Below are 16213 nucleotides of genomic sequence, written 5' to 3'. Positions count from 1 at the left end.
CAAAAGTATGAGAAACTTTGATAGAGAAAATAAGGAGAAACTGTTTCCATTGGCAGCTGGGTCGTTAACAGAGGACACAGATATAAGATAATTGGCAAAAGAACCAGAAGGGAGATGAGCAATGTTCCCTGTAAGATGCTCGGCCACATGGCGCTCCAAGGACCCCGCTCAGCCGGCTTTTCAATGAGAAAATTTGCGCATGCGCGGTATTTTGAATGGCCCGCACAAAGGGGCTGCGCGGCGCCAAACAAAATTACAGGGCACATTGGAGATGAGGACAAATTATTTTATGCAGTGAATTATGATGATCTGGAATGCACTGCCTGAAAGAGTGACAGAAGCAGATTCAATGATTTTCAAAAGGGAATTTTATATATACTTGAAAAGGAAAAATTTGCAAGGGCTATGGGGAAAGAGCGGGGAGTAGGACTAATTGCACAGCTCTTTCAAACGGCCGGCACGATGGGCCGAATGGCCTCCTGCTATGCTGTAAGTTTTATGATTGTAAGATATGTCATGTAGAATTAATAATTTACCTTATTGTACCATGCTGTTACTATCAGCTCCTCTTCATACTCTCGAAGTTTTGCTTGCTCGCATCCACGCTAGTATAAACACAGGGAAAGGGGACAGACTACTCAAGGATGTTTTATTAAAAAAAACTAAATTTCCATTGAATTAACTGCATTATAAGCAGACACCTTTTCTGAATTAGAGTTTTGGAGGTAAGTGAACCAGAAAATGTCTAACTTGCTAATAATTTATAATCATAGTGCAAGAATACTATCTACCATACTGTATTTAGTATGCTTTTAAATAGCAGATGTTGGTTTAACAAAACCAATTAGACTATAAGGAAAAAAGCCATATCGGGCCTGAATGTCCTGGATTCCACTTATGCAGAAATTGCGCCAAAATTTAATTAGGTTCCGCGGCGATCTTTCTGACGGGAATATTATACCCAGTGTTCCTGCTGAGCTCCTTTGCCTATGCGGAATGTAAAAACTGGCATAAAGCAAATGCAAATCCAACTCCAGGATAATAAGGAAGTAGGCTACTGTCTTCTGAAATGGCGCCTCACTCTCAGTGCCTCTTGCAGCTGCTCCTTTTCCTCTGCCATTATTCTGCAGAACTAGGGTTTGCCCATTGGCAAGGCCATTCCAGCTGCTTAGTCCATCTGAATGCATGATGGGGTGGGGTGGGAGGTCCAAAAAATGTTGGCTGCACTGAGACTGATAGCAATTTGGTTAATTATAGGGCACTTATACCCTATTAGCAGGGGTTCTCAACCTTTTGCTTCTGAGGCCCCCCTCCCATGTTAGAAAAATTACACAGACCCCCTGGGCGGATCTGGTGTGGGCGGTGGTCATGGCGGATCGCGACCCCATGCTGGCTCCATCCCGCTGCACAAAAGGACTTTAGGTTAACAGGGCCTATTAAACCCACCCTGCGCATTACCCATCCCAATGAAATGTTGCGGGTCTGCTGACAGCATCCATGACGTGTTTTCAGCAGGGATATTTAATGGAACCATGGCCACATTACATTTGAAGTTTAATCTAACACAGTGCTGTCAGTGCACTACAGCATTGGAGTGCTGCAAAGACTGACAATGACTGCACAGAGGCAGAGGGCTGCACCCAGGTTCTCCAATGACTCCCTCCATATGCTTGTGGAGGGAGTCAGAGCACGCAGGGAGGTCCTCTTCCCTTCCAATGGGTGGAAGAGACTTCCCCAGGAGACCGAAACAGCCTGGTTGGAGATTGCAGAGGAGGTCAACAGCAGGGATGTTGTGAGGAGGACCTGGGTGCAGCGCCGGAAACATTTCAATGATCTCATGAGATCAGGAAAGATGAGTGCAAAGCCGCACTCAACTTCATCCTGCTGCGCCTCTCATCACATCCCCAACACTCTGCCTTCCCAAACCTACTCCTGCTCATTGTTACTCACACCAACATACCTTGCACGTCCACCTATCCCTCTCTCTCTATCTACATTATCACATCCCCATCTCTCTAGCCACCCCTCACACTCACCTTCATCCTAGTGCAATCATACCAACTAACAACAAGGAGGCCACTTGGCTTTGGCACCCCACTCCATCATAGTCTCCCTTGAAAGATGTAACCCATCCATTCCTTACACTCATTCCATCACTCTCACTCAACCTTCTCTTCTTTCCCTCCTTGCAGGAAAAGAGAGCCCAAAATAAGAGGGAGAGGGGGAGAACCGGCGGTGGCCCTCCATCATTTGTAAACCTTACAGCAGCAGAGGAGGCTCCTTTAGAAATATCTGGAGTCGCCGAGCAGCTGGAGGTGGCAGAGGGAGAGAGGGACATCTCAGCAACCTGCTGACAGAATTACATATCATACAGCTCCATGGCATACATCAGTCACTCATATGGGGACTGATGTCAGCAGCCATTGAATGGTCATCAAGTGCATAATGGTATGTGCTCCCATTCTTCATACGACATATCTAACTCATCTCTTTACTCTCTCACAGGTCCATCAAGAGCCTCCCCACCCCCACTTGTCCAGGAGGAAGAGGAAGACGACTCCTCAAAGGAGCCTCCACCTCTAAGGGTGCAGCATCACCAGACATAAGCGAATCCAGCCCCAGCGCACATATGCACACCTCGATGGGTGCCACGCGAGATAGTGTTGTCACCTGGTGTCTCACAACTCAGAAGTGAGCAAGAGCAGATGGTGGAGACAGGGATAGCAGTGGAGACTCCTTGCCGGAGGGCGCAGGACATTCCCAGCTCTGCTCAACTGCATGCAGAAGCTGAGCCTCGGGGGCCATCCAGAAAGAGGGTGATCCTGGAGGTGCAGGAAGAAGTGCAGGGGGCGCTGACAGGTTTTGCGAGCGTGATGTCTGAAAATATTCAAATGGAGGAGTCCATCTCCAACATGAGCACTACCGTGTCGCAGGTGATGGCGACTGTAGGCTCCTCCATGGATAGGATGGCCCCCTGCATGGAGCAGCTAATGCATCACTCACAGGAGCACACGGTCTCTATGGAGAATAGATGGCTATCTGTGGAGGTAGATGACAGAGGCTCATAGACCTCCTCTGTAGGAGGGATGTCAGTGTAGATGTGGGTCCTCATGGCCCCAATGATGTGCAGCAAGGTGCTCTCCAGCTCCTTGGTAGCAGGGAAGTGAGCAGGCTGCCTCTACCTCTGCTGAAGCCACAGGGGTAGCACCTCATAGAAGCACACAGAAGAGAAAGATGACACGCAAGTAGATTCACAAGGGTAGCCACTTGGGTGTTTTATCCAATGTTTATGTAAAGTTTCCGTGAATGTGCTGTCAAACATAAAGGCCTAGAAATTCAGTGGGCTGCGCCACCCGTTAGCGCCTTAAGAGGGCGCTAAGTGGGTCAGAAGCCAATGGCCACGCCTCCCGCTAAATTTAGCGGGACGCTAATGGTGGCGCTAGCCATTAGCGCTGCGCCGCTACCGATGACGTCATCGGTGTGCGCAGCGCCCCGCTGACGCCCCGATCGCGATATTTAGATGCGCCCCGATTTAACGCCAGACGCTGTGTGCGACCGGTTCAGGGGCGCCTACCTGTGGCGGTAGAGGCGCTAATTAAAGGAGGTGCGGGGCGGACATTTTTGTTGCTGGCCACCTGCCAGCACCTCTCCGCGCTGCCGTCCTCGGCCTCCTGAGCCCCCCCTCCCCCCCCCCGGCGGAGTGCCGACTGCGTTCCAAGAGCCCGGCACTTCTCCTCGGTGCCAGGCTCTTTTGCCGGCACTCGCGATCCTCGGGGGCCCAGCTGGGCCCCAGATCGTGCTGCACAAGGCCCCTCCCCTTTAAGAAGGGGAGGAAGGCCTGCAGTACCGCAGCGTGACGTGCACGTTGCGCAGCGATATTCAGTTGCAGCGCCCCAAGAGGGATGCGGGGCACCTCCAGTAGCGCCGCGCTTCCCTTTGGGGCGCTCCAACTGAATTTCCGGCGGGCGGTCGCGACTGCTTCCGGGGCGCTACTTTTAGCGCCCTGGCGAGGCTGGCACCCCAAACGGGGCTATAGTCAATTTCTAGGCCAAAATTCTTTATTTTCAACACTTTGGCCTAGAAATTCAGTTGGTTGCGCCAGCAGTTAGCGCCTTAAGAGAAGTGAATTTCGGGCGCTATGCGTGTAGCGCCCGGGTGCAGCGCAGTTTGCGCCTCGCCCCAAATTAAGTGGACCCTTAGCGCCGGAGTAAAGTTTAGCGCCCGCCCGGCTGCGCGCGCAGAAAATGAAGTCACATCCTCGTGCAACGCCCTTTGCGCGCCCCGATTCCAAACTTCAGTCGGACCGCCCCATTGTGCGGCTGGCGGCCAGAGCGTTTGTAAAATGGAACGCAACACAGCCGACGCGGGCCCCGGGGAGCGCAAATTAAAGGGCACGTACCCTGCAGTATAAAGGGCAGCCATTTTGCAGCAAACACTCTTGTGCAACGGATTTCTGGACACACAACAAGGAGGAGAGCTAACTGGTTTTGTGCAGCAATAGCTCAGGTATTTTTGGACTCAGGCCAAAGCGCTGCAAGTGCCCTGTTGGAAATTTGACTGTTTGCCAGCATTTGATGGGGGCTGCATGGGGTGCCAACGCGGAGTTTCAGCGCCATGTGCGTAGGGCTCGCAGACGCGGGGTCAGAGGGGCAGCCCTGGCTAGAGGCAGAGGGGGCAACAGGCGTCGGCAACATAGGCCTTACCCAGTCAGGGTATACCGCCAGCAGCACTCCTACCTCACCATGAGTGGCGCGCGATGTGTAAGAAGGCTGAGATTCCGAAAGGAGGTGGTTGCAGAGATCTGCCACCTGCTTCGCAGAGATCTGCATCCAAAGCTCAGGTGCAGGACGTCTCTGTCGGTGGAAGTGAAGGTGACGGTGGCATTGAACTTCTATGCCACCGGCTCCTTCCAATCCGCTGTTGGGGACATAGCGAACATATCCCAGTTCGGCGCGCATCGCTGCATCCGCCAGGTGACCGATGCCCTTTTCAGAAGGAGACGCCAATTCATCTCCTTCCCCATGGCCCTGGAGAGCCAGCATCAGCGTGCAGTGGGATTTGCTAGACTCGCGGCCTTCCCCTTGGTGCAGGGCGCCATTGGCTGTACGCATGTGGCTTTGCGGGTACCTCTGGAGCATGGCGAGCAGTATCGCAACCGGAAGGGCTACCATTCTCTCAATGTGCAGCTGGTGTGTGACCACAAGCAGCGCATCCTGGCTGTCAATGCCTGCTTTCCAGGCAGCTGCCACGATGCCTTTATCCTGCGGCAGAGTACTGTGCATGACATGTTCGAGGCACAGCCTCCCCCAAGAGGATGGCTACTCGGGGACAAAGGCTATCCTTTGTGTACCTGGCTCATGACCCCGCTCCGCGCGCCCAGGACCGCTGCTGAAGAGGCATACAACGAGAGCCATCAAAGGAGCAGAAACATCATCGAGCAAACTATTGGGGTCCTCAAGCAGCGGTTCCGCTGCCTTGATCGTTCCGGCGGATCTCTGCAGTATTCGCCGCAACGGGTCTCCCAATTTGTCGTAGTTTGCTGCATGCTACACAACCTGGCTCTCCGCAGGATTCAGGCACTGCCACCTGACGTTGGACCACCACCTCAGGAGGAGGAGCAGGAGGAGCAGGAGGAGGAGGAGGAGTACGTTCCCAGGAGGGAGCGACAAGGTCCAAGGGCTGTCCGTCGCCAGCTTATTGAACGTAACTTCTAAGCCCCCTGTCAGGGAATGCCTTGTGGCCATGAAGCAAGATGAATGCAGCCACTCCGCAAGCCCTCAGCCGGCGAAGGCAACAAAGACTAACAAGAACAACCATGGACACTGTCTGAATAAAGATAAATTTATATTTGACAAAAATGAAACCCCTTCCCACATGAATCCCAAATACAATCAACGGCCCCCACAAAAAGTGCAACAAACGACTCACTCCCACAACCTGGGGAGGAGTAACTCCACATTTGAACAAACCAGGCCTCAACCTCGGCCTTAACGCAAAAAACATACCCATAAACAAAACAACCATGGGCAAAATAAAGATGTCCACCGCCATATAAAATGAAAGCTGGCCACACCCTCTACTTAGTGGCCCGCGAGGGCGAGACCTTGTCCAGCCTTTTGGCGCCCCTGCCCGGCCTGCTGCTCCTCCGCAAGCTCTGCCCAGTGGCTGCTGCGAGGCTGGGGGAAGGCGCCTGAGGGTCAGATGTCCTTCTGCCAGATGGCCTTGGGGGGCGGCCTACACGGGCTTTGGGCCTCGAGGGGCCGGCTGTTGATTGGCGCACATGTACATGGCCACCATCAGCTCCAGCCGCTTGCCGTTGACGCTCCACTGGGGGAGTGGCGGCGACGGATGGCGCAATGTGGGCAAGCTGGCGTATTGGAGGCGCTGGCTGGTGATGTCGCACGCTGGCACTCGCCCGGGCACGCACTGCACGATCCGCACCAATCAGCCGAAGGGCGGATCGCTGTGCTGCTGCAGCGCGGCGGGTGTCCTGGCGATGCCTGGCTGAGGCAGCGCGTGTGGCAGCAGTGAGTGCCCCTGTTGCCCTGGTCTGCGCCCGCATCACATCCGCCACTGACTTGACGGCATCAGCCAGCGACTCCATCGCCAGAGGCATCCGTTCCACTACCTCCATCATCATCCGGCCACTCTCGGCATTTGATGCCCCAAACTCCCGCACACTGGTCGCCAGCGACTCGATGGCCTCAGGCATCCGTCCCACCACCTGAATGAGCTCTGTGTGGCGGCGGTCCGAATCCTCGGCCATTTGGTCCAGCTGGCGCACCTCCTCCGAGGTGAAGGTGGCCGGACTGGAGGCGGGACTCTCCCGCTGGGGAGCAGGGGTCCGAGCTAGGCGACCCTTGGCACGTTGCTGGCGCCGAATGTCCGCAGCAACTGCACTCCCCTCCGATCCTTCCCCCCTCTGGGGGGAAGGCCGCGGCCCACCCGCAGCCCTCCTGTGTGGCTGGACGCCACTGGTCCCAGCAGCTGCACTCCCCTCCGAAAGTTGCTCCAGGCTCTCGTCCAGGGAAGACGTGTCCAACACTTCGCCCTCTGCTGCGGGACCTGAGTCCTCCCCTGATGGTCCGGGTTGCTCTTCCTCCTCCTCCTCCTCCTCCTCCTCCTGTTCGGAGGGGCTGTCACTGGCAGCTTCAGGGAGCTCTTCGTCACCAGCTGAAAGCAGGAAGGCACAAGAGTAGCTTCAGAGTGAGGAGAGGGCGTCAGCGAGGGAGTCATGACTGGTGGCATTCAGCGCATTGGTGGCACAGTGGCAAAGGAGGTAGCTCGGATGCGCAAGTGTGACGAGAGAGGGCCAAAAGGCGAGGTCCTTACCATTGCCGGGCAGTGGAGGGTCGGCTTCTCCGCACGCTCTGGGCACAATCACGCGGCCTCCCATGAGGCCACTCACGCGCTCCTCCAGGGGAGTGAGCTTCTGGAACTTGGCGCGGCCTCCCCCGGTGATGTCGCAGCGCTTGCGATTATTCGCAAGTTTAGCCTGCAAGAGAAAGGACGGGCTCTAAGTACGGTGTGTAGCCGTGATGTAGTGTGCACTGCCTCCCATGGTGGAATAGCTTGGCCAGAGTGTAGCCCTGATCTAGTGTGTGATGCGCTATCAATTACTCATAAAAGACTGAGAGTTAAGAGAGTAACTAAAGGCTTTTATTAACAAAAGAATGAAGGTCTGCCTCGAGTGGTCGACCGGTCCAGAATACAAAGGGGGCTGGGGAGCAGTCACCTTTATACTAGGACTTGTGGGAGGAGTCAGCCGAGGCATGTCCAGGCATGTACACAGTGGAATACAAACAGTGGTTTACCACATTCACCCCTTGTTTAAAATTGAGTCCGGCGGGGTGAAGTGTATTAAAAGTTAGTGTATTGGAGTCTCTGCGGAGGTCTTGTCTGCCGCTGTGATCGGCGTGGCGACGGCAGGGGTAGTGGAGCTTCCGGCGTCGAGTCCCGCGTAGGCTGTGGCACAGGCGTGTCGTCCTCGTAGGTGGCGAGCGGGTCGCTGGGCCCAGGCCTGCCGTCTGCTGGGGCTGGATATCGGATCGTGGGGGGGGGGGGTGGTAGTGAGTAGTGGGTTACTGCGGCCCCCGAGGGTGCAAGGTCTCTTATGGAGACTGTGTCCTCCCGCCCGTCCGGGTATGCAATGTAAGCATACTGGGGGTTGGCGTGGAGGAGGTCGACCCTCTCGACCAGGGGGTCCGTTTTATGGGTCCTCACGTGCCTTCTCAGTAGGACCGGCCCTGGGGACGTCAGCCATGGCGGTAGCGATGTCCCCGATGTGGACTTCCTTGGGAAGACAAACATTTTCTCATGAGGGGTGGCGTTAGTGGCAGTGCAGAGCAGTGACCGAATAGAGTGGAGCGCATCGGGGAGCACATCCTGCCAGCGGGAGGTTGGAAGGCCCCTAGACTTTAAGGCTAGCAGGGCGGCCTTCCAAACTGTCGCATTTTCTCTTTCCACCTGTCCGTTCCCCCGGGGGTTGTAACTGGTGGTCCTGCTTGTGGCAATACCCCTAGTTAGCAGGTACTGACGGAGTTCGTCGCTCATAAACGATGAGCCCCGGTCGCTATGGATATAGCTGGGGAAACCGAACAGGGTGAAGAGGTCGTTCAGACATTTAATGACCGTGGCACTGGTCATGTCCGGGCAGGGGATGGCGAACGGGAAACGGGAGTACTCATCAATAATATTGAGGAAGTACACATTGCGGTCGGAGGAGGGGAGAGGCCCTTTAAAATCAACGCTCAGGCGCTCGAAGGGGCGAGTGGCTTTTATCAGGTGGGCCCTGTCTGGTCTATAAAAGTGCGGTTTGCACTCAGCGCAGACTTGGCAGTTCCTGGTCATGGTCCTGACCTCCTCAATAGAGTAAGGCAGGTTGCGGGCCTTGATGAAGTGGAAGAACCTGGTGACCCCCGGGTGGCAGAGGTCATTGTGGAGGGCCCGCAGTCTATCGATCTGCGCACTGGCGCAGGTGCCACGCGATAGCGCATCCGGGGGTTCATTGAGCTTCCCGGGCCGGTACAAGATCTCGTAATTGTAGGTGGAAAGTTCGATTCTCCACCTCAAGATCTTGTCATTTTTGATTTTGCCCCTCTGCTTGTTGTTAAACATGAAAGCAACTGAACGTTGGTCAGTGAGCAGGGTAAATCGTTTTCCGGCCAGGTAGTGCCTCCAATGACGCACAGCCTCCACAATCGCCTGGGCCTCCTTCTCAACAGCGGAGTGTCTGGTCTCCGGGCCTTGGCGGGTTCGTGAAAAGAAGGCCACGGGTCTCCCCGCCTGATTGAGGGTAGCGGCCAGGGCAAAGTCGGACGCGTCGCTTTCCACCTGGAAGGGGATGGATTCGTCCACTGCGTGCATGGTGGCTTTGGCAATGTCTTCCTTGATACGGTGGAAGGCTAAGCGGGCCTCTGCCGTCAAGGGAAAAGAGGTGGACTTGATCAGCGGATGGGCCTTGTCTGCATAGTAGGGGACCCACTGGGCATAATAGGAGAAAAACCCTAGGCACCTCTTCAGGGCCTTGAGGCAGTGGGGCAGTGGGAGTTCCATAAGGGGACGCATCCGGTCGGGGTCGGGGCCGATGACTCCGTGTTCCACAACACAGCCAAGGATGGCGAGGCGGTTTGTGCGGAATATGCACTTCTCCTTGTTATATGTCAGGTTCAGGAGTTGGGCGGTGCGGAGGAATTTTTCGAGGTTTGCGTCATGGTCCTGCAGGTCACGGCCGCAGATGGTCACATTGTCCAGATATGGGAAAGTGGCCTGCAACGCATTTTGATCTACCATCCGGTCCATCTCCCTTTGGAAGACGGAGACCCCGTTGGTGACGCCAAAGGAAACCCTAAGGAAGTGATAGAGGCGGCCGTTTGCCTCAAAGGCAGTATACTGGCGGTCCTCAGGACGGATAGGGAGCTGGTGGTACGCTGATTTCAGGTCAATGGTCGAGAAGACGCGGTACTGCGCGATCTGGTTGACCATATCAGCTATGCGGGGGAGTGGGTAGGCGTCCAGCAGGGTGTAGCGATTTATTGTCTGGCTGTAGTCGATGACAAGGCGCTGCTTCTCGCCGGTCTTAACGAGCACAACCTGGGCTCGCCAGGGGCTGGTGCTGCCCTCAATAATCCCTTCCTTCAGGAGCCGCTCCGCTTCGGTTTTAATGAAAACCCTGTCCCCGGCACTGTATCGCCTGCTCTTTGTGGCGATGGGCTTACAGTCGGGGGTGAGGTTAGCAAACAGTGGGGGGGGGGGGGGTGACTCTGAGTGTGGAGAGGTTGCACCTGGTGCGCGGCGGGCAATTTGGGAGCTGCTGGCTGCGGACTGTGAGTGGGGGTAGGGGTCCACCGTACGCCATCGTAACACTTTTAAGGTGGCACTGAAAATCTAACCCCAGCAGGATGGCAGCGCAGAGGTCGGGCAGGACCAGAAGTTTAAAATGATCGTGCACGGTCCCGTCTACTACGAGTGTCACTACGCAGTAGCCGCCGATGTCCGCCGACTGGGACTCGGAGGCCATAGAAATCCGCTGGTGCACAGGCAGGACTGGGTGAGAGCAACGCCGCACCGTGTCGGGGTGGATGAAGCTCTCCGTGCTCCCAGAGTCAAAAAGGCAGATTGTATCGTGGCCATTTACCTTAATGCCCATTGTGGAGCTGGCCAGCTGGTGCGGTCTCGCTTGGTCCAGTGTAACGGATGCCAGCGTAGGGGTCGGTGTGTCGCTGCGGGTATCAGATGAGGCGGTGTTGGGGGCCTGCTGCGTTCCGGCTGTCGTCCAAGATGGCGGCGTCCATGATCCCCATGTGGCTGGAGGCGTCCAAAATGGCTGCTGTACCGGTGGTTCGCACATGGCCGGGGAGGCCCAAGATGGGCCGTTGCTGGGGTGTGGCTGGGGTGGCACGGCGCTATGAGGCGGTCCTACCGTGTCCCAGGCTGTCATTCCCCGCGGCATCCACGGTGCAGAGGAGTAGGCATCCATGCCCCGGTAGGCTGCATCCAGTGATAGTGCGAGTTCAGAGGCCTTGTTGAGGTCGAGGTCACTCTGCTCCAACAGTCACTGTCGGGTGTAATTGGATCTGTGGCCCGCTACAAAAGCGTCCCGGATAAGTTCCTCTGTGTACACGGCGGCCTTTACATCCTTACAACCACAGGCCCGGCCAAGCACAGACAGTGCCTGAAGGTATTCCACGGTCGATTCCCCAGGTTGTTGTTTACGACTCCCCAGAAGGTGCCTGGCGTACACTTCGTTCACTGGGCGCGTGTACTGGTCCTTGAGGAGCTTGATAGCGTCCGCGTACGAGGTCGCGTCTTGGATGACCGAGTACACTCGGTGGTTCACTTTGGAGGTCAGGACATCCAGTTTGTCCTCGTCCGATTTGATTGCTGCGGAGGCGGTCAGGAATTTTTCGAAACACTTAAGCCAGTGAGTAAACTTGGTGGATGAGTCCGCCTCCCGATGATCTAAGTCCAGGCATGCTGGTGTGAGGATCTTCTCCATTATAAAAATTTGTTAATAAAATTGATGCGCTATCAATTACTCATAAAAGACTGAGAGTTAAGAGAGTAACTAAAGGCTTTTATTAACAAAAGAATGAAGGTCTGCCTCGAGTGGTCGACCGGTCCAGAATACAAAGGGGGCTGGGGAGCAGTCACCTTTATACTAGGACTTGTGGGAGGAGTCAGCCGAGGCATGTCCACAGTGGAATACAAACAGTGGTTTACCACAGTGTGCACTGCCTCTCATGGTGGAATAGCTTGGCCAGAGTGTAGCCCTGATCTAGTGTGCACTGCCTCTCATGGTGGAATAGCTTGGCCAGAGTGTAGCCCTGATCTAGTGTGCACTGCCTCCCATGGTGGAATAGCTTGGCCAGTGTGTAAAGTGCAGAATGTGCAATTGATGCTCATGACTGTCCCAATGCTGCTGGCTGAGGGCTGCCCATTAGGCCTTTCAGGTCCCTTTGCCCATCATGTCAGGTGTACATGCAAGAATGAGGAGGAGAGTGGAAAGGGTACTCACCCTGACAATCCTGGTCAGGTCATTGTATTTCTTCCGACATTGCACCTTGTCCCTGGGGGCATCGCCGTAGGACGACACCCTGGTGGCGATCTCCCTCCAGGCTTTGGTGTAGACGCGGTGGGTGGGATTCCTGCCATTGTCTGGGAACAAGATCCTGCGCCTCTTCTCCAATGCTGTCAGCATGATATCCAAATCACGCTCTGAGAAGCGCAGGGCACACTCACGGGCCTTATCATGCGTTGCCATGGCTCCTTGGCCTCAGCAGCAGTGTTGAGGCCTAGTTTGAAATCTGCAGTGTGCAGGGCGTGGCAGCAGACCAAATCGTCCCTTCCCCCTTTAAGAGCTGGCCGGCGCCACGGGGTCTGCTGTCAATCAAAAAATGACCGCACCCGCGCTGCGCCCCGCCTCGGCGCTATCCCTCTGCACCACCGGCTTAGCGCCTAAAGATAGTCGTGTAACGCCTCTTTTAGCGCTCCAGCAACCTCTTAGGGCGAAGCAACTGAATTTCGGCGAAGGGGGCGCAACTTTGGGGCGGGTGCTAACGTTAGCGCCCCAAAACTGGCTATACTGAATTTCTAGGCCTTTGTGTTCTTGGACAGATTTGTGTGCACCTTTGGAAGTGGCTTAGTGAGTTGCAGTGAATGGTGAGACATAATGGTACCTCCAGCAATGGTGGTAAGTGTGAAAGGAATGGCTTGGTCATTGTAGGGATGTTTTATGGTGTTCGTGTGGGGTGGTGCCAACCTGGTGCATCATGTGGCAGCCATGTGGGTGTACAGCATAAAGTTAACTAAATCTGGCCATGATGAGGCCATCCCTGGCCTCCCGGGCAGCAATGTGCTCGGGTGCTGATGCACTCTTTCCTGTGCAGCATCAGGTGATTGCGGAGAAGGTTGGTGGTGTTGTTGTTGGTGCTGCTGGTGTGCCTGATGCTGCTGGTGTTGGGGCTGATCACGGTCAGATTCTGAGGACCAAGGTGAGACAGTATAAATGGCACCCATGTTGATGGAATACAGGCAAGTGAAGTAGCGATAACAGATGCAATCTGTCAATGGTGAGGGCGGTTCTTCCAATGAGGTGACGCTGGATGGAGACTTTGCAGGAATGACTTGCCGCCTGCAGAAAGCTCAATCTGCATTGGGAATGTAGTCAGCAACAGCTTCTGTCTGAGGAAAGTGATCAGTTAGCGGGTGGGAGCTTTTATACTACATTTGATGCTGTCAACTAATCAGCTGGATCAATGGCCACTCAACTTGCGCCTCAGATTGACAACGTGGTCCCCGAGCAGCGTGAGTCCCGTGGGCATCCAGTGAAATTGCAAAGATAAGGTTAAAAAGACTCTCAAGGGTCTGTAAACAAGCTAATAATCCTTTAAATTGGGTCGCCCGCCTCTGTCGGTCAGGTCACTGCCGCGCTGACAGTCACGCCTGGGAGAAAGGCGTGTGGGGGCGGGTTGACGGCGGGTTTCCAACCCGCTGCAAGAAATTTCAAATTTCCCACCTGACCCACCTCTGATCGCGCCCGCACGGACCCCGGAAAATTCCGGCCAAGCATTTTTTCTGTATAAAAATTCGTTATAAAATTAAACATATATATTTATTATTTTTCTTTTGCTTAATTCATGTGACAAATTAGGAAGAGAAATTCCAATCATATATTAACCCCACCCCCTTTAATCAATAACTGGAAATTAGATACAATTTTAATTTTCCACTACCATCAAGCCAGAGACAAACTAACACAGGATATGACCTGAACTAGGCCCGAAACCCCAGCATTACTGGCACCCACCAGAGTGAGTAGGTGTAAGAACAGAAGAGCATAAGAAATAGGAGCAGGAGGAGGCCATTCGGCCCCTCGAGCCTGCTCTGCCATTCAATAAGATCATGGCTGATCTTCTACCTCATCTCCTGCACTATCCCCGTATCCCTTTTTTCCCTTAACATCCAAAAATCTAACAATCTCTGTCTTGAATATACTCAATGACTGAGCCGCCACAGCCCTCTGGGGTAGAGAATTCCAATGATTCACCAGGCTTTGAGTGAAGAAATTTCTCCTCATCTCAGTCCTAAATGGCTGACCCCTTATTCTGAGACTGACCCCTGGTACTAGACTCCCCAGCCAGGTGAAACATCCTCCCTGCATCTACCCTGTCAAGCCCTGTAAGGATTTTGTATGTTTCAATGAGATCACCTCTCATTCTTCTAAACACTAGAGAATATAGGCCTAGTCTACTCAATCTCTCCTCATAGGGCAACCTCCCCATTCCAGGAATCAGTCTGGTGAACGTTCGTTGCACTCCCTCTATGGCAAGTACATCCTTCCTAAGGTAAGGGGACCAAAACTGTACACAATACTCCAGGTGTGGTCTCACCAGGGCCCTATATAATTGCAGTAAGCGAGGAGGGTGGCGGATTGAAATGACGGATGAAACGAGAGTTTCTATGAGTTAAACGTGAAGGAGGGCTCAGACTTTGGAACAAAAGAAGAATCTGATTGATTCATTGATTGACAAGAGGTTACATCTGGATTTCGATTGGTTTCATTGAAGAAGCAACGAGAGATAAGATTGGTTTAACTTGGGTTAGCGCTATTTTGGAGGACCTCTTGAAACGTTCTTGCGGACTCAGACCCCTGGTTGAGAACCCCTGCTCTATAGGACTGCAGGTGCAATCTCGCCACAGAAATGTGTGAAGGATTTTCACAACTGCAGTGCACCAGTGCAAGTGGTTACCAGGCCAGCATTGCAGGTGAGCCAGAGGACAAGGGACCAAGCCCAGAATCAGGTTCTCTCATGAACACTGTGACTGGAGTTATGCAGACTTTGGACTCTAATTGGCAGGAGTCTGTCACTGCCAGATTTGACAGGCTGGGGAGATTTGCTTGGCAGAACCGTGAAGCCAAGCCTCACACTCCTCAGGTGGTAACTCTGAGGCAGGTTGCTGTGCATTCTGCAGTGGTACCCAGTGTATAGAAGTTTATTTTTCTGCCTTCACCATATGGCGGCTGGCACACTTCCAGCATGTAATGAGTGCGTGTGCTCCGCCGGCCATATTGGGTGCTTAGGCACCCATTTTGCACCTAAAAAACAGGCGCACTGCCATCGGATTTTTAGTCCTAGTTCTCCATGAGAAAAAGATCTCATTGTGTAACATAGGGCTGGATTTTGTTAATGGGGGCGCGTTGGGGGTGGGATTGCTGGTTTTCGGGATTTAGTCCCGCCCTCAACGACGTCCGGTCAACCCACACTCTTTTCCTTTGATTGACTTTGTTAAGCCCGCCCTGGGTTGAAGCCTGCAGGAAGAAGCAACGGTAAGTAAACATTTTCTAACACTTTACACTCACCTCTCCTACTTACCGCTCCACACTTGCACCCATCACTCACCTCCACAGCGGACTTTTCGATCCCTCTCACCCCCGCAGACCCACTGCTCGCCTCGCTGACTCTGGTGAGGTTTGCAGCCGTCGGGAAACCCTCACTTGCAGGGGGTAAAATGGGGACAATCCTCTTAACTGCCTGTTAACTACCTGTTAACAGGCAGTTAAATGGCTGTAATCCCCTTCCCACCTTGAAGAGACGGGTCCCTGTGCGACTCGGGGACCCGCCTCCCGGGAAGATGGCGTGGAGGTGGGTTGTGAGTGGGTTCGGTACCCGCTCCCAGTTTCTGCCATTTTCCCAGCAGTCCCGCCTCCATACCTGCCTCCCCAGGGCTGGCAAAATTCCCCCATTGTGATGGTTTGTTAAAGGGAAATATGTTCTATTGAGCCATCATATAATCCTAAATGTGGTATCGATATCTATCTTTTATTCTTACTGTGATCCCTGAGTTAGCACTTATTACTGCATTTTGTAATTGTAAATGATTGGTTAGCGGCAGCTTGGGAATAGATATCTAGAAATTATGGAGAAATTTGTTAATTTAGCAATACACCTCTAAAAGTCTGAGTCATTGTCATGAAATAGTGAAACATTTAGGTGGAACAAGCTAGTTATTATATAATAGTCTACTAACCAGTTAGGACATTACAATATCATTGAGGAAAAGCTTGTAATCATTATAAAGTGTAATAATACAATGACATACCTCCAGCATTTGTATTTTTTTGTCTCTCTCAATGATCTGGGTTTTCAGTACCTGGATTTCTGCACTGGCTGGGTTCTGTTTCGGATCCAGAGCTTTAATCACCTGTGTATGT

General features: G+C 53.6%; 1 protein-coding gene across 3 annotated transcripts in view; it reads right to left on the bottom strand.

The window, feature by feature from the left end:
* The window catches only part of hook1 (hook microtubule-tethering protein 1), a 115086-nt gene that overhangs the window by 3429 nt on the left and 95444 nt on the right, over positions 1-16213 (bottom strand). For 2 of the 3 annotated variants that reach the window (XM_085982844.1, XM_085982842.1), the window contains exons 20-21: positions 16102-16203; positions 537-605 (exon numbers count right to left, since the gene is read on the bottom strand). In XM_085982844.1, the coding sequence (XP_085838970.1) occupies positions 537-605; positions 16102-16203 (171 nt within the window). The remainder of the gene's footprint in view (positions 1-536; positions 606-16101; positions 16204-16213) is intronic. The other variant, XM_085982843.1, reaches the window with a different exon arrangement.

This window comes from Somniosus microcephalus, chromosome 3 (assembly GCF_052327205.1).
Source record: "Somniosus microcephalus isolate GS21.2 chromosome 3, FLI_Smic_1.0, whole genome shotgun sequence".
In the NCBI taxonomy this organism is placed as follows: Eukaryota; Metazoa; Chordata; class Chondrichthyes; order Squaliformes; family Somniosidae; genus Somniosus; species Somniosus microcephalus.
The sequence above is the reverse complement of the archived record's forward strand: the minus strand, read 5'-3'. Positions and strand labels throughout refer to the sequence as shown.